Source organism: Pseudopipra pipra, chromosome W, assembly GCF_036250125.1.
Source record: "Pseudopipra pipra isolate bDixPip1 chromosome W, bDixPip1.hap1, whole genome shotgun sequence".
Lineage (NCBI taxonomy): Eukaryota > Metazoa > Chordata > Aves > Passeriformes > Pipridae > Pseudopipra > Pseudopipra pipra.
In genome coordinates, this window is record NC_087580.1 from 30,719,547 (window position 1) to 30,747,171 (window position 27,625).

The 27,625-nt window shown below is 52.6% G+C and overlaps 2 protein-coding genes across 2 annotated transcripts in view; one reads left to right on the forward strand and one right to left on the reverse strand.

Moving 5' to 3' along the window:
* Positions 1-27,625, forward strand: part of LOC135405272 (zinc finger protein 501-like) — an 895,895-nt gene that overhangs the window by 104,998 nt on the left and 763,272 nt on the right. The gene's annotated exons all lie outside the window — the stretch shown is intronic.
* Positions 17,556-18,179, reverse strand: LOC135404561 (olfactory receptor 14J1-like). Its single transcript, XM_064639302.1, has one exon. The coding sequence runs from the start codon at positions 18,177-18,179 to the stop codon at positions 17,556-17,558; it is 624 nt and encodes a 207-aa protein (XP_064495372.1).

Sequence of the window (27,625 nt, forward strand, 5' to 3'; positions counted from 1 at the left end):
GAGCACATTGAGAGAATCCTTGCCTCTCCTCAGGATGCCTGATTAGGATCTCATCTCTATCCTCCCAGACTGCCACACAGAGGGATCATTGCAGCTCCCAAGTACAGCTGCCCAGAGCACTTCCATGGATTTAGCACTGAGAAGTTTTCTCCATGGGGATCCTGTGCAGCACAGAGATCCTATGGCAGAGCTGTGCCCTTCTGGAGGGCACCTGCAGCCCTGCAGGACACCCAGACAAACAGCTGAAGACCCTGAAGGTGCCTGGAGGGCACTTGGGCACTTGGCTCCCACAGACACATCCTCACAGCAGCACCCATGGGGTTGCGTCTGTACAAGAATCTGCCCCCTCCAAATCCAACAGTGGCTCAGAAAACCCAATGGTGAGAACAAGGAGAGCCCAGGCAGCAGGGGATGGCAGTGAAATGCCACAGTGCTGCTGCCAAGGGAGGAGGGACACAGAGAGACAGCTGGAAATCAGGGCCTTGTCCTTGCCTGGGCTCTGGCTGCTGCAGGGCAATGCACAGCCCAGCCCCCGTGGGCCTGAGGGCACAGGCTCTGCTTAGGCTGGGAAAGGAGCCCAGGCAGGAGCTGCTCAGGGAAGGGGTCTGTGCCACAGGGACAGCAGGGAGGGGCCCCCATACCCCTGCCCAGCCCTTGTGGCAGCAGCTGCCTCTCCCTGCCTGCCTGTCTCTGGGTGAGGAGCTGTTCCTGCCAGCAGCCCCTGCCTGTGCCCAGCTCAGCTCCCTGCCAGTGCTGCCAGAGCCACCCCCAGCCCAGTGCCCAGGGGCAGCTCTGCCTGGGCAGGGGCTGCAGAGCAGATCCCAGACAGCCTGCGGTGGCTGGGAAGGGGGAGGTGTTCTGGGGGGATGTGCTTCCTGAGAAGGGCCCCTGGAAATGGAGGAGGTGGAGCTGAAGCTGTGAGGAGCCCTGACCCTGCAGCTGAAGGGCCCTGCTCATCCCTGCCCAGCCCTGCCCTGCCCTGAGGGGTCACTCCTTCCATCCACCCCTTCTCCCTGCAGGGCCGTGGCAGCTCCTTGGCCGGGCTGAGAGCTGCCCCTGGCAGGCAGCAGAGTCCGTGCCCCAGCACACAGAGCCCTGGGGGCAGGACCCTGCTCTGCACCACAGCCCTGGGCACCCCTGGCTGCACCCCCACCTTCCCACCCCACCGCCAGCCCTGGCACAGGGAACCTTCTGGCCCTGGGCCTCTGATGGGGCAGCAGCAAGTCCTGCTCTGCAGCAGCTTCTCCTGCTGCACCCCAGCAAATCCAGCAGAGCCATCCTGACAGCTCCTGCCACTGGGGGCATTTTGCAGCTGGCAGAGGCACTTGCAGGAACTCACCTGCACTGCTCTGTAGCCAGAGCCTGACCGTGGAAAAGGGCTGGCAAGGTTCCTGCCCTGAGCAGCTCTGCCCTGTCCTCCCACCCCAGGATCCCTTGAACCTCCTGCTCCCTTCTCCTCTCTGCCCTTGCTGCCTGCAGCTCCTGCCCTGCTCTGCCATATGGCCACTTCCCCTGCACTGCAGCAACTGGGAGAATTGTGCTGAAAGATCCTAGAAGCTGTGGGATGTGGCAGCTTTAGGAGATGCCTCCAGGAAGGGAAGCTGAACTTTCCTACAGCCAGAGAATTCTTCCTTCAAATCCTGGGAAGGTTTCTCCTGTAGTGAGAGCTCAGTCACCTCCCAGCCCAGGCTGCCTCTCATCTCTCTGCCTTCTCTCCTGTGCCCTGAGTGCTGCAGGCAGTGCCCTCAGCCCTGCTGGGCTGTGCAGAGGAGCTGCTCACCAGCAGAGCTGTCTCTTTGAAGCTCTTCTTGGTTGCCAGGAGCTCCCTGTGTGCCAGGAGCCTGGCCCAGCTCAGCAGCACAGCAACAGCCCCAGGCAGCCCTTTCTCTGCCCCTCTGGGCTCCCTCCAGCTGTCCCTGGGGCTCCAGGGGAACCTGCTGGCACACAGCTGAAGGAAATAATGATGTTCCTTCTCTCAGCTGGGCACAGACACTTCTTTCAGCACTGTCATTTCTCCAAACAGACACAGAGTTAAGTCCAAAAGGCCCCTTTTCATGTCCCATCATTAGACAGGAAACCCAGACAGTGCCCAGGAGGGATCTCCTTCACCTGCACTGAGGGAAGGGACTCAGCTGAGTCAACAGAGGTGTCTCCTTGTGGCTCTGCAGACCTGGGGCCAGAAGGACACTCAGCTCCCTCCACAACCCCCATGGGCTGGGATTCCTCCTGCCCTACTTCAGTGGGCAAAAGACAGGCCCCTACAGGTGACTCCTTGTCGCAGCTCCCCCGGGAATGAATGAAGACCAAAGCCAGGAGTGACCTGCTGGGACACAAAGCCCTGGTTCCTTCTGAGGGGCCAGAGGTGACCGAGATTCCTGCTGGGAACTGCAGGCTCCAATGGAGCAGTTCCTAGAGCCAGGGCAGCAGCTGTGGGATCTTCTTGGAGGCTGCTGGGACATTGCTTTGGCCAACTTCAGTGGCAGAAGGTGCCCACATGTAGGACAGGGGAACCTGTCACTGTTCCTTCTGTCCAGGGCAGCACCTGGAGGTTCTCAGGTGACCAAATGGAGTCAGTTCTGTGAGAGGCACCACCCAGGGCTTCTCAGACACATTGGGGGCCTTTGGGGCAGGGAGTGAATCCCAGCCCTGCAGGGACACAAAGGCTGTCCCTTCTCTGCCCAGCCAAGGCCGGGCCAGGCACGAGTCCAAAGCACATCAGCCCAGGCTGTCCACACTTGTTTCCTCCCTCTGCTGGCTCTTCTCTCCCCCAGCATTTCAGCAGCATGTGCTGATCTCCTCAGGGATCAGGCCTGGGATTTTCCCCCTGGGCCTGAGTCCCAGCATGTCCACCCCCAAGGCCATTGTCAGCAAAGCCTCTGCACACCCCAGCTCTCGGGGCTTTCAGAGCAGCTTTCCCCACTGCAAGTCTGTTCTTACCCCGGTGCCCCCGCTGAGGGGCTGCAGCCAGACAGGCCCCAATGCCCTGCGTGTGGGGCACAGGCAGGAGGAGCTGCAGCCCCAAGTCTCTCTTCATTCCACTTGAAGGCAATAACAGCCCAGGCCTGCTGAGACAGTTCCCAGGTTGCAGGGCTGTGATGGGTTGGGAGAGAAGGCCAAGGAGACACAGGAGAGAAAGAGCAGGAGAGAGGTGTCCTGAGCAGGAAGGAGCTTCTTGGAGCTGTGCAGCTGCTCTAGGGGATGAACAAGTTGGGTGAACTTTTGTGGGTGAGGGTCAGAGGAGAGACTGGTTTGGGTGACCTAGTGGTGTGAGACAGAGCCCATTCAAGTTTGCTTTGATAACCCTGGAATTCACTGGAAAGGCACAACGACAGGATGCAAAGGGTCCCAGAGGTTTGTGCAGAGTCTTGGTGAAGATACCCCTTGGGACACAGGCCTTTAGAGCACAGATGCCAGGTTGGTGGACAACGGGGAGGCTCATCTGCATCTGCTTCTCTCCAAGAGGAATCAAGAGGTTACCATAGTAACTGACTGTAGCTACGGGAATGTATGCTGGTTGCCATGGTAACTGACTATAGCAATAAGAATGTATGCTGGTTGCCATGGTAACCTACCATAGCAATAAGAATGTATGATGATTGCCATGGTAACTGACCCTAGCAACTGGAATGTGTGATGGTTGCCATGGTAACAGACCAAAGCAATGGAAATGTGTGATGGTTGCCATGGTAACTGACTGTAGCAACTGTATGTATGATGGTTGCCATGGTAACTGACTAAAGCAATGGGAAATGTATGATAGTTGCCATGGTAACCAACCATGGCATAAAGAATGTATGATGGTTGCCATGGTAACTGACCCTAGCAACTGGAATTAATGATGGTTGCCATGGTAACAGACCATAGCAATGGGAATGTAAGATGGTTGCCATGGTAACTGACTATGGTAATGGGAATGTATGCTGGTTGCCATGGTAACTGACCGTAGCAACTGGAATGTGTGGTGGTTGCCATGGTAACTGACTGTAGCAACAGGAATGTATGGTGTTTTCCATGGGAACTGACCATAGCAACGAGAATGTATGTTAGTTGCCGTGTTAAACGACCATAGCAATGTGACTGTATGATGGTTGCCATGGTAACTGACCATAGCAATGCTGATGTATGATGGTTGCTATGGTAACCTGCTGTAGCAATGGGAGTGTATGGTGGTTCTTATGGTAACTGACCGTGGGAATGGGAATGTATGCTGGTTGCCATAGTAACTGACTGTAGCAATGGGAATGTATGCTATTTGCCATGGTAACTGATCGTAGGAATGGGAATGTATGCTGTTTTCCATGGTAACTGATCATAGCAATGGGAATGTATGCTGGTTGTCATGGTAACTGAAGATAGCAATGGGACTGTATCATGGTTTCCATGGTAACCGACTGTAGCAACATGACTATATGGTGGTTGCCATGGTAACTGACCATAGAAACTGGAATTCAGATGGTTGCCATGCTAACTGATCGTAGCAACGCGGCTGTATGATGGTTGCCATGGTAACTGGTTGTAGCAGTGGACCATATGATAGTTGCCCTTGTAACATACTACAGCAATGGGAATGTGTGATGGTTACCACGGTAACCGACCATAGCAATGGGAATGTATGATGGTTGCCATAGTAACCGACCGTAACAGTGGGAATGTATGGTGTTTGCCTTGGTAACTGACCATATGTCATGGTTTGAAATAGTCCCAAAATCCAATTCCCTAGCTCCATTCCCCCCCACATCTCAACCTAATGTGAGATGGGTTTTTCCAGACAAAACACACCAGACTCAAAGTGGGGGAAAGGGAATATATTACAATGACTGTACAAATAAATACCATATCACATTATACACACGATCACAACTATCTCTACCATGACATATAGTATTTACAATGGATCAGATCTCTTCTCCCCTCCAAATAAAAGTCCAGGAGGGAAAGAAGAACAGATCCCTTCCAGTCCTTAAGCAGCAGCTCCTCTTCTGTCCTCCCTGCAGCAGTAACTGGGTTGTTGTAGCTGGATCTCTGTTCAACATACACAAGGGGGTCTCCAAGCCCCTCGGCTCTCCTTCGGTCCAAGCGAAGGCCTCACCTGTGGGCTGCCAGCAGGGACAAGACTCACATCACCACAGGCATATCACGAAATGCCGGGGCATCTTCGTGAAAGTCCCTTCCTCAGGGGATTCAAATTCCCCTTTGCAGAGCTCCGTGCTCTGTCTCCAGGCAGTGGGGGGGCGAAGCCCTCCTCCACATTCCTTTGGCTGTCCTGGTCCAGCTTCAGGACGCCTTTGAGCTTCTCAGCTCCTCTCTGTAAGTGCTGTAGCACTCCAAGGCTCTTCCAAGTAAGAGTCCATCATCTTCCTCCTTCCAGGAGGTCTCAGAGGAGGTTTGGGGGGTCTGGTACAGCCTTACCCCAAACTTTGTCTCTCAGCTGCTGGTTCTCTCTCTCTCTCCCTTTCCAGGAGTCTTTTCTCTGGTGCTGCATGTTGTTTCTGCTGCTCCTTCAGTTCAGGTCTTATCTTCTGGCTCTCTGCCACCGTTTCTCTGGTCAGTCCCGGCTGCTGCTCTGCGCCCATGGAGAGAACATCTCCCAGCATAACTACAGGCACCTAGCCCAGCTTTATGCTGTTCCAGGTCCCTGCAGCCCCCAGCCAGGGGCTGGGAGGCCCCAGAGGGCCCAAGGGGCTCAGAGCCCCTTCCTCGTGGCTCTACAACATGGCCACCTCTTCTACAACAACCAAAACTACCACTCTTCTCTTCCGGTGCTGGCTGTGATATGTTTACATTTCTGCAGGAGCGCCCATTGGACAAAATTTCAAAACTTCTAGGGGTTTCCACCCCTTGGGGTCTACCACTTTTCTCAGCCTCTGGACAAGGTCCAAACCACGACACCATAGTAACGGGACTTTATGATGATTGCCATGGTAAATGACTGTAGCAATGGGAATGTATGATGGTTTCCATGGTAACCGACCATAGCAATTGGATTGTATGCTGGTTGCCATAGTGACCGACCATAGCAACGCAACTGTATGATGGTTGCCATGGTAACTGATAGTAGCAATGGTACTGTATGATGGGTACCAGGGTAACTGACCATAGAAATGACAATGTATGATGTTTGCTATGGTAACTGACAGTAGGAATGGGAATGTATGATTGTTGCCATGGTAACTAACTGTAGCAAGGGGAATATATGCTGGTTGCCATTGGTAACTAACTGTACCTGTGGGAAGTATGATGGTTGCCATGGTAAATGACTGTAGCAGTGGAAATGTATGCTGGTTGCCATGGTAACTGCCCATAACAATGGAAATGTCTGATGTTTGCCATGGTAAATGACTGTAACAATGGAAATGTATGCTGGTTGCCATGGTATCCAACCATAGCAATGGGAATGTATGATAGTTGCCATGGTAACTGACTGTAATGATGGGAATGTATGATGGTTGCCATGGTAACTGACCGTAGCAATAGGAATGTGTGATGGATGCCATGGTACCTGTGTGTAGCAATGGGAATGTATGATGTTTGTCATGGTAACTGACCGTAGGAATGGCAATGTATGATGGTTGCCATGGTAACTTACCATGGCAATGGGAATGTATGCTGGTTGCCATGGTAACCAACCATACCAGTGGGAAAGTATGATCGTTGCCACGATAACTGACTGTAGGAATGGGAATGTGTGATGGTTGCCATGGTAACTGACCTTAGCAATGGGAATGTATGGTAGTTGCTGTGGTAACTGACCGTGGCAATGAGAATATATGCTGTTTGCCATGGTAACTGACCATAACAGTGGGAATGTATGGTGTTTGCCATGGTAACTGACCGTATCAACGCGACTGTATGATGGTTTCCATGGTAACTCACCGTAGCAATGGGAATGTGTGATGGTTGCCATGGTCACTGACCATAGCAATTGGAATGTATGCTGGTTGCCATGGTCACTGACTGTACCAGTGGGAAGTATTATGGTTGCAATGGTAACTGACCATAGCAGTGGGAAGTATGCTGTTTGCCACAGTAAATGACTGTAGCAATGGGAACGTATTATGGTTGCCATGGTAACCAACCATAGCAATGATAATGTATTACGGTTTCCATGGTAACTGACTGTGGCAATGGGAATGTATTCTATTTGCCATGGTAACTGACAATAGCAATGAGAATGCATGCTGGTTGTCATGGCAACTGTGATTTACTTAGGCTTTGAGCATGATATTTTCATCTGCAAAAACATCAATGAGTGCCCAGAGATCTCCCAAGATGGGCTTTAAAGGTCTCAAGCACATGAGCACTAAAGAGGGGCTAAGGAGCTGTGGCCTCAATGGTGTGGAGACTGAGGACAGCACAGGATAGCCCTGAGAGGGCTTGAAGGGAGGATTTAGAGATGGTGGATCCTTTTGTCAGAGCAGAAAAGAGAATGAGAAAGAAAGAATTAATGCCAAGTGCAGCTGGGGAGGTCCCGAGTGGACGTGAGGAAAAAGGAATTTCACTCCATGGAAAACACTGGGCTGGAACACGTCACCCAGGAGTCTGGATGAGCCCAAGGCTTTGTGTGTGCAGGAAGAGTCAGGGAGGACGCAGAGATGTCAGTGCAGGAAGGTGCCAGCCAGGTGGGGCAGCCGGGGGGATGACGACAGCCTGCAGGGAAAGGGGCAGGGCATGGACAGCGTAGGACAGCCTGGGCTGGAGAGGAGACAGGGATGGGGAGAAGCTGAAAGGCCCTGACACAGCCACCTTCTGCAGGCCTTTGGCCAGGGCTGCTGTCTGTGCCCCTGATGCCAGGAGGAGGGAAGTGCCCCTTGCAGCCCTGGGGCCTCATGGCCTCCTTGTCCCTGCTCAGCAGCCTGGCAGGTGCCACCCCATGGTCCTGCCCTTGGCATTGCACATCCCACATCCCAGTGCCCCAGGAAGAGCCCTGAGGAATGAGGCAGGGACAGGATCTGCCTTCCCAGGAGCTGGGGGTCAGGGTTTAGCCCATTGGATTAAGAAAGCAAGTCAAGGTTTATTCAGCATCAGAGCCACCTTTCCCTTGCTTGTCCATCCTTGTCATCACTGTCTCCAGTTTTCTGCTCTAACTGGAACCTGGGGACACGTTCTCAGTTGTGTCCCTCAGTGAGACTCATTAACACTACAAGAAACTTCAGTGTTTCCATCTCACTTTGACTTCTTGAGAAGTTGTTTGAACTTACTCTCAGGGACTGAGTCTCATGTAAACAACATCAATCCCCCTGGAGGGTCATGAAATGCCTGGGGCTGTTGCTGTGCTGCTGAGCTGGGCCGGGCTCCTGGCACACAGGGAGCTCCTGGCAAGCAAGAAGAGCTTCAAAGAGACAGCTCTGCTGGTGAGCAGCTCCTCTGCACAGCCCAGCAGGGCTGAGGGCACTGCCAGGGCAGCTCAGGGACACCAGCAGGGCACAGACAGAGCTTCAAGGGGCTCAGCACTGGCAGGAGGGCTGAGAGCTCCCTGCAGGAGGAATCTTGGCCGGGCTGCACATGGTGAGTCTGTGGCTGCAGGGCAGTGCAGGGGCAGCTCCTGGAGGCATCTCCTAAAGCTGGCCCAGCCCCACTGATGGGATGGGTGAGCAGGGGCTGTTTTGGGGCACTTTGGAAGAGCTGTGAAGCCGGGGGTGCAACCAGGGGTGCCCAGGGCTGTGGGGCAGAGCAGGGTCCTGCAGCCCAGGGCGCTGTGCTGGGCAGGGACTCTGCTGCCTGCCAGGGGCAGCTCTCAGCCAGCCCGGGGAGCTGCTGCCAGGGCTGGGGCAGAAGGGTTGTGGGCAAGGAGCAACCCCTGGGAGGGCAGGGAAGGGCTCTTCACCTGTTTAGAGTAGGTTGCAGGTTGTGAGGGCTGCTCACAGCTCCAGGTCATTACAGAACATTTCTCAAAGGAGTTTTAAGAAAGCACAGCCAGTCATGGGATACCTGAAAGTGAAGGATCCTGTTCTTTCCATCTTCAAATATGTGTTTTCTGGGTGGGAAATTGATCCTAAAAATTAATCTCACAGTTCAGGAGGAGGCACTGAAACTCCAAATCTATTTCTCTTAGAGGAGATAAGACCAGGGAGCATCAGAAATCACCACACCTCTGCCTTACATGTAGCTCTGGGTCACTTTTCCAGCCTCCTCAGGATTGCTCTGACATTGCCATCAGAGCCTGCACAGCCAGAGATTGCCCTGGGCAATGCTGCATTGCTGGAGTGGAACAGAGAACATTTAACAAAGCTGCCCTTTTAAACAGTGCTTCCCTGCACTCATCAGACTGTAGGTATTTGTGTTTATTAAAAATTAATTTGCATGTGAAGTTATGTTCAGGCAGGACAAGGGAAAGCACAGGGCAGATGGGAACAGATGGAGAGACAGTGCAGCTCTCCTGGCTCTGCACTAAACTACAGAGAGCTGAGCTGTTTGTCCTCTCCTGTTTAAAGTCTTGTTACATTTGGCATCATAAAAACGATGATTTGTACTCCTGACAAGAACAGGTACCAGATGCAACCATCAAAAATAATAAACACAGACAACATTATTTAAGGGACATGCTAAGCCCTTCCACGTCTTGAGAGTGGAGACTGAACATTTCCCTTAAAGGTGGATGATGCCTGACATCCCTTGGGAGTGTTTGATGCTGTGGCAGAGCGGCTCCATGTCCCCACTGGAGAAGGGGAAAACAGCCCTTGGCAGCACATGAACAGAGCTCCTGTTCCTCACAGCACCCTCAGCACAAACAAGGGAAAGGAAAAGCGTTTCAGTTCAGGGGATTTCTATGAGGAAAAAGTGGCTTTGCTTAGAGGAGTCTGTCTTAACTTCTCCCTGTCCTTTCATGTTTCTGAACAGTGTCCCTGTGCTGGGAAGCAGCAAATGTCCAACAGCAGCTCCATGCCCCAGTTCCTCCTCCTGGCATTGGCAGACAGGCGGGAGCTGCAGCTCCTGCACTTCTGGCTCTTCCTGGCCATCTCCTTGGCTGCCCTCCTGGCCAACAGCCTCATCCTCAGCGCCGTAGCCTGTGACCACCACCTGCACACCCCCATGGGCTTCTTCCTGCTCAACCTCTCCCTCACAGACCTGGGCTGCATCTGCACCACTGTCCCCAAAGCCATGCACAATTCCCTCTGGGGCACCACAACCATCTCCTACATGGGATGTGCTGCACAGGTCTTTCTTCACTTCTTCTTCCTTGCAACAGAGTTTTATCTCCTCACCATCATGTGCTACGACCGCTACGTTGCCATCTGCAAACCCCTGCACTACGGGACCCTCCTGGGCAGCAGAGCTTGTGCCCACATGGCAGCAGCTGCCTGGGCCGCTGGGTTTCTCAATTCTCTGCTGCACACAGCCAACACATTTTCCCTGCCCCTGTGCCAGGGCAATGCCCTGGACCAGTTCTTCTGTGAAATCCCACACATCCTCAAGCTCTCCTGCTCACACTCAGGCTACCGCAGGGAAATTGGGCTTCTTGTGGTTACTGCCAGTTCATCACTTGGCTGTTTTGTTTTCATTGTTTTCTCCTATATGCAGATCTTCAGGGCTGTGCTGAGGATCCCCTCTCAGCAGGGACGGCACAAAGCCTTTTCCACCTGCCTCCCTCACCTGGCTGTGGTCTCCCTGTTTGTCAGCACTGGCACATTTGCCTACCTGAAGCCCCCCTCCATCTCCTTCCCAACCATGGACCTGGCCCTGTCAGTTCTGTACTCAGTGATGCCTCCAGCACTGAACCCCCTCATCTACAGCCTCAGGAATCAGGAGCTCAAGGATGCCCTGAGGAAAATGATGACTGGATGCTTTTCAGGAGCAACAAAGTGCCTGTTTTCTGCTGCGTAGCATTCAGAATGGGACTCCTTATTGGCCCAGCCCTCCTGCTCAGGTTTTTCCTGGCGGTCATCGGATTGTTCTTGCAATAAATTTCTGTACAATTAAATATTATTATGCATCTACCTTCTAATTCAGTATCTACCCATTGAATTTGACCCAGAGATGTATAAATGATGGATAGTGCTCTCTGAGTATTTAAACAAAATAAAGAACCCTGCAGTGCCTTCTTTGTCCAAGACCCTTCTTCTTAGCTGTTCCTAAAGGACAGCACACTGCAGGACAGGGGGTATTTGCAAACGGGAAGGGGACAATAATCCCAGTCCAGCAGCACTGCCAGGGAGCAGCAGGGTCTTTGCAGAGCTGCTCTCTTGCCACTTCCACACTGTCCTCCTGAGCCCCTTTCTCGGGGTAAGGCCTGAGTGCTCTCTGAGCACAGTCCTGGGGGCTGGAAGCCCTTGGAGCACAGGCAGGGACAGGCCCTGGGAACTTGTGAAGCACAGCTGGGCTCCCTTCCAGCATCTCCAGGATGCTGTGGGATCTTCTGAGGGCAGGGCATGGACTGGGTCACTTCTTCTGTGACTATGCTCCAGGGCTGGAACTCTCCTGCAGTGTCCCCATGACACTCCTGCTCTCTGCTTTCCAGGTTCCATTTTCAGATCCAGTCTTCCCCTCCTGTTCACAGGGACATCCTGGGAGTGCTTCAGAGCTGCCATCCTGGGGCAGCTCCTGCCCAGCGTGGGCAGGCACAAGGTCTCTCCAGCTGCTCCTCTCCCCTCCCCTGTGCCACTGTTTTCTGCAGCCTCCTCCTCCTTGCCCAGCACAGCCCTCCTGGCACAGTTGGACACAGCCCTTGTTCTACCCCCTCCTCAGGCACCTGCCCAACCCCCTCAGCTTCAGCCTGATGGCCAGAAACCTTCAGGGCAGGGAGGCACTGGGGAACAGTCTGAGGAAACCTTTCAGCTGCACTCAAATCCAGTTGGAGGGGTTGGCCTCGAGGAAGAAATCCCTTCTCATTCTCCAGAACCACCAGGACAACCTGTGTTGTGTCCTGGGCACTCCTCTGGAAGTGTGGGCTATGGAAAAGCTTTTGGTGTCAGGGATATTGAGATGTCTGGGCAATGTTACTGGGAGACCTCTCCCAAACCCTTGGAAAGGCCAGAGCCATCCCAGAGCTTCCTGGGGCCTTGGCAAAGGCAGACATGGAACCAGTCTGCAAACAGGGCAGCAAGGAGGGTTGGGAGACTGCTCCAGACTGCTCAGGTTCAGCAGGGAAGGGGATAGGGCAAGTCCTCCTGCAGCCATTGCCAGGCATGGGAAGGACAAGGCAGGGATTGCAGAACCCCTGTGGAGGGAATAGAGGATTTTGTGTGCCCAGACGTCATCAAGGCCCCTAGCATGGTCTCCTGTGGTCTCCTTATGACCGGATTGGTGTAAGCTGGACTGAAGACGTGGAAGATGGTGGGAAGTTGGCTGAATGAAGTGTCAAATAAAATCCATGGTACAAAGTCCTCTTGGCAGCAGCTTCCTGGTGAAATCCCTCAGTGAGCAGCCCTTGAACACCACTATAGAATATCTTTCTTATCTCTCTGTATGTTGGGACAAAATGTATTTTCCAGTCCTTTGTGAATGATGCCAAATTTCAGGGAGTTCTTGAGCAACTTTTCCTGGTTTAAAGACACATACTGGGGCGGGAACTCCAATAAAATGAACTCAATCCCCTTTTATTACCTACCAATACAGGGAGACAAAATACAAGGAGGTATAAGTTAAAAAAAAAAGACAGTTGACTGACAAGAAATATAGCAGCAAAAACAGCAATACCAACAGAACAGTCCAAAGCAACAGCAGAGAGAGAAATTGCCTCCTCTCCAACCCTGCCCCAACTCCCTTTTGTTGGGAGATGAAACAGGGATTAACATGTCTCCCTTTTCCCTCTGAATGAACAAAGAACAAAAAACAAAACCAGTGGAAAAGAGGGGGCAAAGCAAAATCTGGAAAACTCTCTGGTCTGAGATAAGCTGTGCTGCCCAAGAACACGCTGACTCCAGAGGTGTCCAAGCCGGGCAGAGCCGGCGACTCCGGTCCATGCGGTGACGGGGGGGAGGCAGCGGCTCTGCTTGATTCCATGGAGTTCTGGGGAGGCACAGTGGGCCCTTGGTTCCAGGAGGCTCTGAGATGTCCCATGATTCCTTTTGTCCCAAAGAGACCCCACATGTCACAATGGTCCCTTGGTTCCATGAGATTCCACAGTGTCCCTGCATTCCTTTGGTTCCATGAGGCCCTGCAGTGTCACGGTGCCACTTGATTCCGTGACGTTACAAAGAATCAGAATGGCCCCTTGATTTAAGGCCAACTGCACATGGGGCTGCCTTAGGGAGAGTGTGGGCACCCAGAGAAGGGAGTTGTCACCTCCATGGACTCAGCCCTGGGGTCACCACATCTGGACTGGTCTGTCTGTCTGTGAGGTTCCCCATTCTGGAGGAATGAGGAAGAACTGGAGAGGGTCTAGAGGAGATCTGACAGGATGGAGCTTTTCTCCATATTGGAAATAGAATGAAATCTCCACAAAGAGTAGCATTGAAGGTTCAGACTGAAGGCGAGGAAAAAGAAATGTCACTCAACAGGGACCCTTGTGCTGTAAGAGCTCACCCAGAGGGAGTCAGGATCAGCCCATGGCTTTGTGTTCCAGGGAACAGCCAGAGCTGGTGCAGAGACATCAGGGAGGGTCTAGAAATGCTGCTGGGAGGGGGTGGGAAAGCAGGAGGGGTGTGTGCAGCCTGCAAGGCCAGAGCAGCAGCAGGGCCAGGGCAGGACAGCCTGCAGGAGAGATGGCCAAGGGCTCTGGCAGGGCTGCAAGGCCCAAAAGCACCCAGGCCTTTGTCCCCTTGCCTCTGGCAGCTGCCTCTGCCACTCAGGCCACCACAAGCAACTTTCCTGGCAGGTTCTGCCCTTGGTTTCTGCCTCGCCCCTCCCTCAGGAGCCTGGCAGGGGTTGCCCAGTTTTGGGCCTTTGTTGTCCCTCCCCCTCCCATCCCAGTGCCCCCCAAACAGCCCTGAGCCAGCTGGGAGGGACAGGATCTGCTGGGCCAGGGCCTGGGGCTCAGGCCTTGGCCTTTGTGCTCCACAAAACCAAGGCAGGCTTTGCTCAGCATTGCAGGGGCCTGCCCAGAGCCTTTGTCTGCCTGCACTCCTGGCCTCCAAGGAGCTGCTCCAAGGAGTCCCTGGGGAGGCTTTGGCAGGGCCTGCCCTCAGTGGGGCCCAGCAATGCTTCAAGGCACTTGGAGTTTGGCTTCTGACTTCTTCAGCAGCTGCTTCAATCTTCTCTCAGTACCTCAGGATCATGGGCTGGGCTGCAAACACACCGTGGGGCTCATTAAATTCCAGAAATCCCTCAGGATCTCTTTGTCTTCCTTTAATTGTTTTCAAACAAATTCAAAACAAGTTTTCAAAGTTAGTACTTTTTTTTGAAATCAAAGAATGGATATATTTTATTTCAGAGAAGAGGTGATAGAGGTGTTCTCCAAGAGATCTTGATGCTGAGTGTCTCCTCAGGAGATCCACACTGACCCTGGATGATCAACCTTGCTCCTCACCTCCCAACCTCACCAGTTCTGACATGGCCCATCTTGGACTGACAGCTGATGCAGCTCCAAACACACCGTGGGACCCATTAAAACATTGAAAAACAAATTATTTTTCTTTCTTTAATTGTCCTCAAAACGTCAACAATTAATTGGAGTTGTTTTGTAGTTTACCTAAGGAGGAAGATTTTAAAGTGGACATCACAAAAAAATATATATTTTTTGATGAAAGGGAATGATTTACACAGAGCCTTGGGTTGCAAGAGGGTCAGGGTGCAAAGGATTTGAACACAAATATAAGGGGGCAAAAGAGATTACTAGCATTTAATTATTGACCAGTTTAACAGTTATCAAGTGATTCAATAGCATTTGCTACAATTTTAATAGTGACTGAATTATAGATTGACAACAACAACATTCACACCACAGTCAATTCACACCCACACCCAGGCAGAGATGTGTGGACACATCAAGAGCTGGGTGTGGAAAGGTCCCTCTCCCAAATTCTCCTTGTTGTCAGGGAAACACTCCCCCAAATCCCTTTGTGTTTGCTACCAGACCAGGGTCACAGCTGGAGGAGTGTTTGTGGAGGGGGATCAGAATTGTCCTGGGCATCAGGGAGGGTCTTTGGAGTGTTGCAAACTGGAGGGTTCCTGAGCTGGGAGAGGCTGCCAGAGGTGTCCCACTGAGAGGGAGGTGCTGGGGAGCTGCCAGGGCCTCCCTCAGCCCCGCTGGTTGTGGGCTCCCAAGGGGACTGGCTTGAGTGATCTGCTGAATTTCCATCCTGGTGTCAGGAATGACTGGAGTTTCCAAACTATTTGGGAATAGTATCCAAACTCTTCTCTTTGGGTTAGGATTCAGGTAGGGAATATTACACGGTTTTCAGTGGATGACTCCTTATCCTGTGTTCCCCAGCTCTTACACCCATCCCAGTCAGCTGGACAGTTTATTGACAATGTGTTCTGAGGGGCAGCACCTCCGATGCCATAGAAACCCCTCCCCCTGGATTAGGAAACCTTTGGAATTCAGGAGGTGTTCCAGTGGAGCATGAAAATGAACAGCAATTTTCCTAAAGCCCAGACCCCAGCAGAACAAAGCCAGGCCCCCTCAGTGGCAGAGCAAAGGTCCCCCATCCCTGTGTCCCCGTGGCCGCTGAGGCGGCAGCGCAGGCCCGAGGCGGTGCCGGGTCCCGGTGCAGCCGGGGCAGAGCGGCGGCTGCGCGAGCGGCAACCCCGGCGGTGAGTGCGGCAGCCCCGTGGGAGCGGCGGCTCCGGGCACAGACGCCGGCGGCAGCCGCTGTGGCTCCTGGAACCGAGTGGCCATTGGGACACTGCAGGGCCTGCTGGAATCCAGGGGCCGGTGGGACACTGGGGAGCCTCTTGGAGCCAAGGGAACCCTGGGATGTTTTGGAACATCCTGGAATCAAGGGGCCATTGTGACACTGCAGGGCCTCATGGAACCAAATGAACCCTGAGAGTTTTTGGAACCTCATGGAATCAAGGGACCGTTTCTGGCAGGATGCTCTGCTCTGACAATACCTTAAAAATGATCGGAGAATGCAAACAATGCAAGGTCTCTGTGTTGAGTTACTGCTGGTGTCAAGGTGCTGTTTTTAATATTAAATTATGCTAAACCCAAAATGCTTCTTGAAACTTCAAACACACATCCTGCCTTTTGAAGCAGGATTTGACAGATAAGCTGCTCCCTGGCCTGAAAATATGCCTGGCAGTCAAACCCTTGATAACTATAGAAGCCCCGTCCAACTGTCCTGTGGCAGATTCTTCCACAGACTTCCTTGAAGTGTGTGGAGCTTCTGCCATGAAGCAGGGACAGCTCTTCATGGTCACTGCCCAGGGGTTAAGTGAAAGAGAGAGAACTACCCCCTGTCATTGTGGGGTGAGTTACCTCAATCTCTGCTTCAGGATTGTTTGGTTTTGCTGGCTTTGATCCAATTGCTTTAATTGAGTTACTTTGATAGACTCCACTGTCCTATCTTACACTACACTACTAGGAGTTTATGACTTTTATACTGTGCAGTAAATAATTCTGTTTAAGGTCTTTTGTCTGTTCACTTGTCTGATCAATTGTCTGTTCATTTGTCATAATAAATAATTACTTTATAAAAATATTTCAGATTTTTCATCACTAAAACCTGCAGGACAAAGTGATTGCATTACACCTCTAGAATTCCTTCAATTGAAATCAAAATCTGAGCCTGAGATTGGATCCAGCCACAGCCAGGCTCCTCTCTGAGAAGGAATTTAGAAAGCAAGGGGGTCCTTTCTGCCCCTCGTAGCTCAACGAGACGGCTTCTGCCATCAACGTTGTCTAAGCCTTCCACCCCCCCAGCCCCAAGCCGTGACACATGGGCATGTCTTGTGCATGCAGTGCAAACATGGACTCCTGAGCTGGTCATTTGATGTCCCTCCTTGGAGGGAAGAACAAGCCCAATGGCCTGGGGTGAGAGGCCAGTGCTGGGAGCGACGCTGGCTGTGCCAGGGCACTGCTGGGTGCCCCCACCCTGAGCACTCCCACCCTTGTGCTGGTCACTGCTGTTTTCCTCTGCAGGGCGTTGTTGGGCACATCCTGGAGAGCAAAGTGGAAAGCAGATGGAAGCTTTGAGGCCCTGGCCTGAGGAGATGCCCCTGCAGGATGGCAGTGCTGCTGCAGAGGTCAGCTCTGTGCCAGCAGTGCCCGTGGCTGTCCCTGCCTGCAGTCCCTGGACAGTCCTGCAGCAGGACTGGGACCCACTGCCAGAGCACTGAGGCCTCCAACAACACAGGGCTCTGCAGGACAGTGTGGAAGGGAAGGGAGAGGAGGCCACGCAGGAGAAGGGCTGCTGCTCCCTGGCAGTGCTGCTCTGCTGGGACTCTTTTCTGGCCCAGCTCTGCACAGAGGCACCAACCCTGCAGCTGCAGAGAAGTCAGAGAGGAAAGATATCAGGTAAACAAGCCAATGCAGAGTTCTTTATTTGGTTGAATCAGACAGTGAGTACAATTTGTGCAGTCTGTGGACCAGGCTAGAAAGGCAAACACTGAATTAAAAATGGTGTTTAAAGATTTTTTGTTGTGAACAAATTCTCACAAAAATACCACCCCTCTCAGGAGCAAAGAATAGAGAAGATAGGGTGGGCCTGTAATGAAGTCCATAACAGGATTGGCCTTTAATGATGTCCATAACATGCAGAAGAAGGAGAGTTTATTGATTGTGAAAAACACCCAGTTATGATTTTCCTCAGAGCATCCTTGATCTCCTGGTTCCTGAGGCTGTAGATGAGGGGGTTCAGTGTTGGAGGAACCACCAAATACAGAACTGACAGGGCAAGATCCAGGGATGGGAAGGAGGTGGAGGGGGGCTTCAGGTAAGTAAACAAGCCAGTGCTGATAAACAGAGAGACCACGGCCAGGTGAGGGAGGCACGTGGAAAAGGCTTTGTGCTGTCCCTGCTGAGAGGGGATTCTCAACACAACCCTAAAAATCTGCACATAGGAGAAAACAATGAAAATGAAACAACCAAATACTAAAGAGCAACTAACCACAATAAGCCAAATTTCCCTGATGCTGGAGTGTGAGCAGGAGAGCTTGAGGATGTGTGGGATTTCACAGAAGAACTGGCCCAGGGCATTGCCCTGGCACAGGGGCAGGGAAAATGTGTTGGCTGTGTGCAGCAGAGAATTGAGAAACCCAGTGGCCCAGGCAGCTGCTGCCATGTGGGCACAAGCTCTGCTGCCCAGGAGGGTCCCGTAGTGCAGGGGTTTGCAGATGGCAACGTAGCGGTCGTAGCACATGATGGTGAGGAGGGAAAACTCTGCTCCAAGAAAGAATATGAGGAGAAAAACCTGTGCAGCACATCCTGTGTAGGAGATGGTTCTGGTGTTCCACAGGAAATTGTGCATGGCTTTGGGGACAGTGGTGCAGATGCAGCCCAGGTCTGTGAGGGAGAGGTTGAGCAGGAAGAAGCCCATGGGGGTGTGCAGGTGGTGGTCACAGGCTACAGCGCTGAGGATGAGGCCGTTGGCCAGGAGGGCAGCCAGGGAGATGGCCAGGAAGAGCCAGAAGTGCAGGAGCTGCAGCTCCCGCCTGTCTGCGACTGCCAGGAGGAGGAACTGGGTGAGGGAGCTGCTGTTGGGCATTTGTTGCCTCTAGATGTGGGGCACTGTTCAAGTAGGAAATAACAGTGACAAGTTAGGGCAGAACATTCTAAAAAAAATCAAAGCCACTTTCCAACACCCCTTTCACTGCTCCATTGGTTTTCCTTTTCTAGGGTTCTCTTCTTCAGCTCAATGGCTGGAGCCCTGGTTGGGGCTCATTACATCTTCCATGAGGAGCAGACCCTCTGCCCACCAGCTGTGAGGGGTCAGTCCTGCTCTGCACTGGTGGGGTCATGGGCATGGTGGGCACAGGGGCCCGTCCTGGTGTTCAGCTGTGTCACATGAAACTGCTCCCAATGCAAAAGAGTTTGTCAGCATTTGCACTCCCAAAAAGAACCAAGAGAGCAGAAGGGAGTTTCAGAAGTTTGGGATTGTTTTCAGACTCCATTAATCTTTTCTAAGGAGTGTTCCTGGATGTCAGAACCCCTCAGCACTTCTGATGCACTTGAGGAGAACAGAGCAGATCCTGCCAGGCAGGAGGATTATCTGGGGCATAGTGCAGAGTGAGGGGAGCTGGTCTGTCCCTCTCTCTTTTTCCAGCTGCCCTGGGTTTGCTCCTTCCTGAGATGGAGATTGATCACACTCCGAGTTTGGTCTGAAAAGCCACCAGACCCTGTTGAGAGCAGAGGGATCCATCTCACACCCCTCAATGTCTCAGCCTGTCTCAAGGGCTCAGCACCCCACTTGGAGCCAAGGACACCTGTGGCTCATCTCCCCAACCCAACAGCATCTCCTGGCATGGGCACAGCATCTCTGCCCCTCTCCACTGGGGCTTTCAGAGAACACAGCTGTGCTGGGAGGATGATTTGCATTCTCCAGGGCAGCTCCCACCTTAGAAGGACACCTCAGAAAAGAGACAAGTGTCCTAATGATGGGGTTTGATTGAGGGAAAAAGAGCTCCTTAACCAGGACCACAGATTTCACTGTCCACAGCCCCACAGGGCAGAGGACAATTGGAATGTCTCATTCCCAGGGACACACCTGCCATAGGGGAATCCCCCAGGATCAGTGTTGGACTGTGTAGCTTGAACTCCCCTCCCCAGTGAGCCTGACTGAGAGGAGGGAACAAGCTCAGGACCAGGGGCAAGCTGAGAACCAAGGAAATGCACAGGGAGGGTCCAGCTGGGAGAGGTCAGGGCAGAGCCCACTAGGCACTCAGGGCAGCATCACCCTGAACCAGCTGTGCCACCTCCCAGACACCAACAGTGCCAGCAAGTTGTTCTCAGCCCTGGGCAGCTCCTCAGAGTTCCCTCTGGAACTCAAACCACCAGGCATGCGGCTTGAGAGCTTGAGAGAAATCCCTCCTTGGACCTTCCCCTTGAAGTATCCCCTGGAAAATATCCTGGAGTGCTCTGGTTCTGTGAGCAGCCCTGACCCATGAAACTCTCACTTGATAGCAGAAGAAACCTGCCCTGCCCTGCCAGGCTTTGCTCTTTCCACCCCCAGCCTCTGCCCAGCCCTGAGGGAGCTCCCCAGCCCGGCTGAGAGCTGCCCCTGGCAGTGGCAGAGCTCCTGCCCCAGCACAGCCCTGGGCTGCAGGACCCTGCTCTGCAGGACAGCTTGGGGCAGCCTGGGTGGCACAGCTCGGCTTCACAACCCCTCAGCCATCCCTGGGAGAAGGGAACCCTGCTGGGATGTGCCTGGGATGGTGCAGCAGGGACTGGGATGTGCCAGCGTTAGGAGATCTTTGCACCAACAGCAGACACATTGCCCTTCATGCTGACTCACTGTGAGGAAGCCTGGAAAAATTCCTCCTCCAGTGGATCTTCCTATTGACTTCCCTCCCAGCCCAGGCTGTGTGTAACCTCTCTCTGCCTTGCTTTTGTGCCCTCGGTGCTGCGGGCAGTGCCCTCAGCCCTGCTGGGCTGTGCAGAGGAGCTGCTCACCAGCAGAGCTGTCTCTTTGAAGCTCTTCTTGCTTGCCAGGAGCTCCCTGTGTGCCAGGAGCCCGGCCCAGCTCAGCAGCACAGCAACAGCCCCAGGCATTTCATGACCCCCAGGGGATTGGCGTTGTTTACATGAGACTCAGTCCCTGAGAGGAAGTTCAAACAACTTCTCAAGAAGTCAGAGTGAGATTGAAACACTAAAGTTTCTTGTAGTGCTAATGAGTCTCACTGAGGGACACAACTGAGAAAGTGTCCCCAGGTTCCAGTGAGAGCAGAAAACTGCAGACAGTGATGACAAGGATGGACAAGCAAGGGAAAGGTGGCTCTAATGCTGAAGTAACCTTGACTTGTTTTCTTAATCCAAAGGACGAAGCCCTGGCCTGCAGCTCCTGGGAAGGTAGATCCTGTCCCTGCCTCATTCCTCAGGGCTCTTCCTGGGGCACTGGGATGTGGGATGTGCAATGCCAAGGGCAGGACCATGGGGTGGCACCTGCCAGGCTGCTGAGCAGGGACAAGGAGGCCATGAGGCCCCAGGGCTGCAAGGGCCACTCCCCTCCTCCTGGCATCAGGGGCACAGACAGCAGCCCTGGCCAAAGGCCTGCAGAAGGTGGCTGTGTCAGGGCCTTTCAGCTTCTCCCCTTCCCTGTCTCCTCTCCAGCCCAGGCTGTCCTACGGTGTCCATGCCCTGCCCCTTTCCCTGCAGGCTGTCGTCATCCCCCCGGCTGCCCCACCTGGCTGGCACCTTCCTGCACTGACATCTCTGCGTCCTCCCTGGCTCTTCCTGCACACACAAACCTTGGGCTCATCCAGACTCCTTCTTTGTGACATATTGCACCACAACACTGACCTCAGAGGGAAATTTCTGACTTCTTGTCACCAGTCTAGGCCACCCCAGCTGCCCTTGGTGGCACTAGTTCTTTCTTAGGCTGTTTTCTGACAGGAAGAAAACCCCTTCCAGACCTCTCAGGCTACTCCTCTACTGTCCTGCACCACTGACTCCTGAGTCCTCAGCCTCTATATATGGGTCATGTGCTTGAGGCCCCAAATTCCTTCCTGGGAGGTCTCTAGGACCTCTGCAAGGTTTTGGAAGATGACAATAGAGTGCTCTTATCCCAGGAAACACAGAGAGACACTTTTTTCCAAGGGTTGTCTTGGCAGAATGAGGCACAATCTCTTTAAACTTTCTGGCACAAGGGAACTCTGAGCTCTGGGTATGGAGGGAGGTCCAAGTGCCAACCACTGGAGTGGGAGCTACAAATCATCAGGGCTTGTGTTCTTTGGAGGGCCAGACATTGGTGAGAGTGGTGTGTGTGTGTGCACATGTAAGGACTTGAAGGGCACAATGAACTGTCTCAAAACACTGTCAAAGAAGGGAAATCCCATAAGGCACCACAACACATAAGCCCTGGTGGCAAACAGGAAGGCCTTTAATTCCAAGGCCTAAAGGGAGGTGAAGCTTTGGAAGTAGCCCCCAGGACAGAATTGCACTGTGCAGAGTGTGGGAAAGAGCAGACAGCCCCAACAGGAAGCCAGGGCTGGTAAGGCAGGTCTGGGGAACCCATCCAGACAAAGATTCCCACCTGCAGACTGGAAGCACACCGGGCAAAACTCCCACTGTGGCAAACTGTGGGAAAGGAAGCAAGTCCTTGTACATGTGCCAGCCCAAGCTGTGGGAACAGCATCTACCCCCCTGAATACCCGGGGCTTGGGCTGTATAAAAGTGATAGCCCAGAAGCACAACTTGGGGACCCTCCACCGAGCAGAGCAGGGTGAAGAAGGACCAGTGGGAGCCTCAGGGATCTCCATGGTGTGATACATTTACTTCATCTCTGTCTCTCTCACTGGCTTCCCACCACCCTCTTCTTCTCTCTCTTTCTATTTCTTTCTTTCTCTCCCTCCTATTTACTGTTAAATCAAAGCTGACTTTGGCACATGGTCTCCTTTGCAGCTGAATTTGGGCAGAGGTGTCTTTTAATAATGGGAACCTGACAGTATCCATGAGGTTTTACAGTGTGGGAATGGCCACTAGATTCCATGAGGTTCCACAGAGTCACAGGGTCCATTTGGCTTCGTAAGGCTCTGTAGTGTGATAATGGACCCTTGATTCCATGAATTTGCAAAATGTCTCAGGACTCCTTTGGTTCTAGGAGGCCCCACATATCACAGTGACCCCTTGGTTCCATGAGATTCCACAGTGTCCCAGGAATCCTTTGCTTCCATGGGACCCTGCAGTGTCACAATGGTCCCTTGATTCCATGATGTCCCACAGTGCCAATATGGGCCCTTGATTTCTTGAGGTCCACAGTGTCCTGGGGTCCCTTTTTCTCCCTCACGCTCTGCAGTGTCCCCTTGATTCCATGAGGTTCCACAATGTCCCAGGTTTCCTTTGGTTCCATGAGGCCCTACAGTGTCACAGTGGCCTTTGAGTCCCCGAGGTTCCTCAGTGTCACAATGGCTCCTGATTCTATGAGGTCCCAAAATGTCTCAGGGCTTCCTTGGTTTCATGAAGCCCTTCATGGCACAATGAACCCTTGGTTCAATGAGGTTCCACAGTGTCCCAGGGTTCTTTTGCCTCCAGAAGGCCCTACAGTGTCACAATGGCCCCTTTACTCCATGAGGTTCCACAGTGTCCTTGCTGGAACACACAGGGCTGTAATGTTGTCACCCCTGCAGAGCTGCCTCCAGCTCTGGGCTCCAGCCCAGGAAGGACATGGACCTGTTGGAGCGAGTCCAAAGGGGACCATCAAGAGGATCAGAGGGATGGAGCAGCTCTGCTGTGAGGAAAGGCTGAGAGAATTGGCATTTTTCTGCCTGGAGAAGAGAAGGCTTTGGGGTGACCTAATTGTGGCCTTCCAGTGCCTGAAGGGAGCCAACCAGAAAGATGGAGAGAGACTTTTGACAAGGGTCTGGAGTGACAGGACAAGGGGAATGGCTTCACAGTGAGAAAGGGAAGGGTTAGATGGGATATTAGGAAGAATTTCTGGACTGTGATGGTAGTGAGATCCTGGCACAGGTTGCTCAGAGAAGTTCTGGCTGCCCCATCCCTGGAAGTGTTCATGGCCAGGTTGGATGGGGCTCTGAGCTCTGGGTCTAGTGGAAGGTGTCCCTGCCCATGGCAGGGGGTTGGACTGAGATGCTCTTTAAGGTCCCTTCCCACCCAAACCATTCCATGATTCTGTGACTGGTGGGGGATGTGGTGGTCAGAGCTGACGGGCACAGAGACCCCAAAATGATGGAGTTTTCCATTCTAGGTGGAGGAAGAAGAGGGCAGCAGAACTGATACCCTGGACTGCTGGTGGTCAGACTTTGGTCTGTTTGGGAGACTGACTGATCTAGGTGTGAGTGTGGATGTGCTGGAGGGCAGGAAGGCTCTGCAGAGGGATCTGGACAGGCTGGATCAAGAAGGCCAACTGTCAGGGCCTGCACTTGGGTCCCAACAACCCCCTGGAATGCTCCAGGCTGGGGGCAGAGGGGCTGGAGAGCTGCTCAGCAGGAAGGGACTTGGGGGTGCTGCTTGACAGCAGCTGGATAGGATGCAGAGTGTGCCCAGGGAGGCAAGAAGGCCAAGGGCATCGTGGCCTTTGTGGAGAAGAGTGTGGCCAGCAGGAGCAGAGAACTGATTGCCCCTCTGTGCTGGGCACTGGGGAGGCCCCACCTGGAGTGCTGTGTCCAGGTCTGGCCCCTCAGTGCCAAAAGGCCCTTGAGGGGCTGGAGCGTGTCCAGAGAAGGGAACGGAGCTGGGGAAGGCTCTGGAAAACATGTCTGCTGAGGGACGGCTGAGGGAACTGGGCTTGTTGAGTGTGGAGAAGGGGAGGCTCAGGGGGGACCTCATTGCTCTCTGCAATGACCTGAAAGGAGGTTTTAGTGGGTGTGGGGGTCGGTCTCTTCTGCAAAGCCTTTAGTGACAGGAAGAGAGGAAACAGCCTTAAATTGCATCAGGCAAGGTTCATCTTAGATATTCAAAAACCCTTTTTCCACTAAGAGAGTGCTCAGGCATTGGAACAAGTAGCCCAGGGAGGTGGTGGAGTCTCTGGAAGCATTCAGGTGGCATCTGGATGTAGCGCTTTGGGATGGGGTTTAGGGGTGATTCTGGTGGTGCTGGGTTGACAGTTGGACTAGAAGATCTGGAAGGTCTCTTCCAACGTTGATGATTCTGTGATTCTCTGACATGTCATCCCTGTTTGCAGGTTTGTGCTCTAACAAGACCCTGGGGATATTTTCTCTGTGGGGTCCAGAGGTTTCTATCTGGTCCCTGTGCTTGGAAAGCCTTCCAAATCCATTCTGGTGAGGGGAGGTGGTGATGCAGCAACAGCAGCCGCCTCGTGGGATGCCTGGACACCCCTGGGGAGGCAGAGCTGGGGCCACTCATTCTGTGCCCTGTCCTGGCTGGGTGCTGGGGGGACTGCCCTGAGGAGAGACCAGTGAGGCTTCTCCTGGGGAAAGCCTCAGCCAGAGCTCAACTTCCCAATTAAGCCCGGGGCTGGGGGTGTACCAAGGGGGAAGTTGTCCTGCAGGCAGCAGGGCAGGACAAGCAGGACGCAGTCTGCTCAGGACACGGCGCATCTGAAGGACACCATGGGTTTGGGCCCATTGTTGCTGCTTTATTAAATCACAGCTGCCTCCAACTGGCTCAGTGGAGACAGAAGAGCAGTGCTCATAGTTTGAATCGTGGTTTTTGCTGAAGACTTGAAGGTATCAGGATTCCAGTTTTCCTGCCTGTATAAAAGACAGAGTTTCTTTTTTGTGATAACATCTACGACTGGAAAGATCCCCAGGCAGCCACCAGGGATGATGTCACAGGGATGATGTCACAGGAGAGATGTGATGTCCTAAGGGGGCTGTGATGTCACAGGGAGGATGTGATGTCATAGGAGATGTGATGACAAAGAGGATGTGAAGTCATGGGAGAATGTGATGTCACATGGGAGCTGTGATGTAATGGGGGAGGATGTAATATCACAGAGAAGGATGTCATAGGAGACATGCGACGTCACAGAGGAGGATGTGATGTCACAGGGAGCTGTGATGTCACAGGGGACATGCGATGTCACAGGGGAGGACGTGATATCACAGGAGAGCTGTGATGAGACAGGAGACATGCGATGTCACAGAGGAAGATGTGATGTCATAGAGGAGGAAGTGATGTCACAGAAGAGCTTTGATGTCACTGGGAAGGATGTGATGTCACAGGCAGCTGTGATGTCACAGAGGAGGATGTGATGTCACAGAGGAAGAGGTGATGTCATAAGAGAGCTATGATGTCACAGAGGAGGATGTGATGTCATAGGAGACATGTGATGTCACAGAGAAGGATGTGATGTCACAGAGCAGGCTGTGATGTCACAGAGGAGGATGTGATGTCAAGTAAGGAGAATGTGATGTCACAGAGGAGGATGTGATGTCATAGGAGACGTGATGTCACAGAGGATGTGATGTCACAGGGAGGATGTGATGTCACAGAGGAGGATGTGATGTCACAGAGTGGGATGTGATGTCACAGGGAGCTGTGAAGTCACAGAGGAGGATGTGATGTCATATGAGAGCTGTGATGTCACAGAGGAGGATGTTATGTCATAGGAGAACTGTGATGTCACAAAGGAGGCTGTGATGTCACAGATGAGGATGTGATGTCAAAGGAGGTCTGTGATGTCATAGGAGGTCTATGATGTCACAGAGGAGAATGTGATGTCATGGGAGGGTTGTGATGTCACAGAGGAGGATGTGATGTCACAGGGGAGCTGTGATGTCATAGAGGAGGATGTGATGTCATAGGAGAAAAAGGATGTCACAGAGGAGAATGTGATGTCATGGGAGGGTTGTGATGTCACAGAGGAGGATGTGATGTCACAGGGGAGCTGTGATGTCATAGAGGAGGATGTGATGTCATAAGAGACATAGGATGTCACAGAGGAGAATGTGATGTCACAGGGCGCTGTGATGTCATAGAGGAAGATGTGATGTCACAGGAAGGATGTGATGTCACAGGAAGCATGTGATGTCACAGGAAGGATGTGATATCACAGGGGAGCTGCGATGTCACAGAGAAGGATGTGATGTCATGGGCATGATGTGATGTCACAGAGGAAGATGTGATGTCATAGAGGGGGATGTGATGTCACGGGAGAGGTGTGATAGATGTGTTATAGATGAGATGTGATGTCACAGAGGAGGATGTGATGTCACATGATAGATGTGACGCAGGAAGGAGCCGAGGTTGGGGAGGGCAAAACCGGCCCAAGAATGGATCGGGAATGGGGACCCCCCCCCTGCGTTCCCCTGTGTCAACCTGCTCTGGGGGGCTTTGGGAGGGCACCTCCCCCTCAGTGGTCATCCAGCTCACCCTAAAGGTGCCAGGACCACTCCACAGACCCCCAAGGACCCCCTAAATCCATCCAGAGCCCACCCAGGACCCCCTCAATCCCCTTTTCTGGGGGACCTTTAGGGGCACTGGTGGCTGAGCTGGGCAGCAAAGTTCATACCTGTCTGCAGCCTGACTCACTGAAATGCTGATTTTTAAGCACAGAAAGGAGAAGCTTGAGACAGTTTGTTGAAGGCAGAAAGGATGATTTCTCATGTATTTTAATTACTTCTGACATGCTTCAAAGCCTGGTTTTCAGGGGTTTATTCAATTTGGCAAGTTCGTGGGGTTTTCTTGGGCTTTTCTTTGTGTGGGGGGTGGGTGGGTTGGTTGTTTTTACAGTTACTTGTCTCATATACTTGGTGCTTTTCCCAGGAGAACATTGATTTGTGTAGAGACAAAATCCCTGGAGAATATCTTAATCTGGGGATAAAAATACTCCCCGGGGAAGGATGCAGGATGAGTTGGTATTATTTATTTAAGAGTTTCAGGCCCACAACGAGCAGTTTCAGCCAAATTTTCTAAGTGACTGAGGAACCCTTTTCTCCAAATGTGCTCCCCTGAGGCAGTTTCAAATCCCCAGTTGTGATTCAGTTTTCTGGAATGATTCTAAATGAATTAAATGCTTTTTTTGGCCATCATCTAGGCAACTGCTGCCACAGATAACTTCAATTGTAAGAAAGCAGAAGAGAAAGAAATGAAAGGGCCACCTGTGAGCAAAAGGTATTTTTCATTTTCAGTAGTCTCTGAATTTTTGTTACTAGTTTTCTGTTTCTGTGGAAGAGTTCAGTGTCCTCCCTCCTGGGAGGGATGGGAACAAATGATTAAATGTGGAAAATG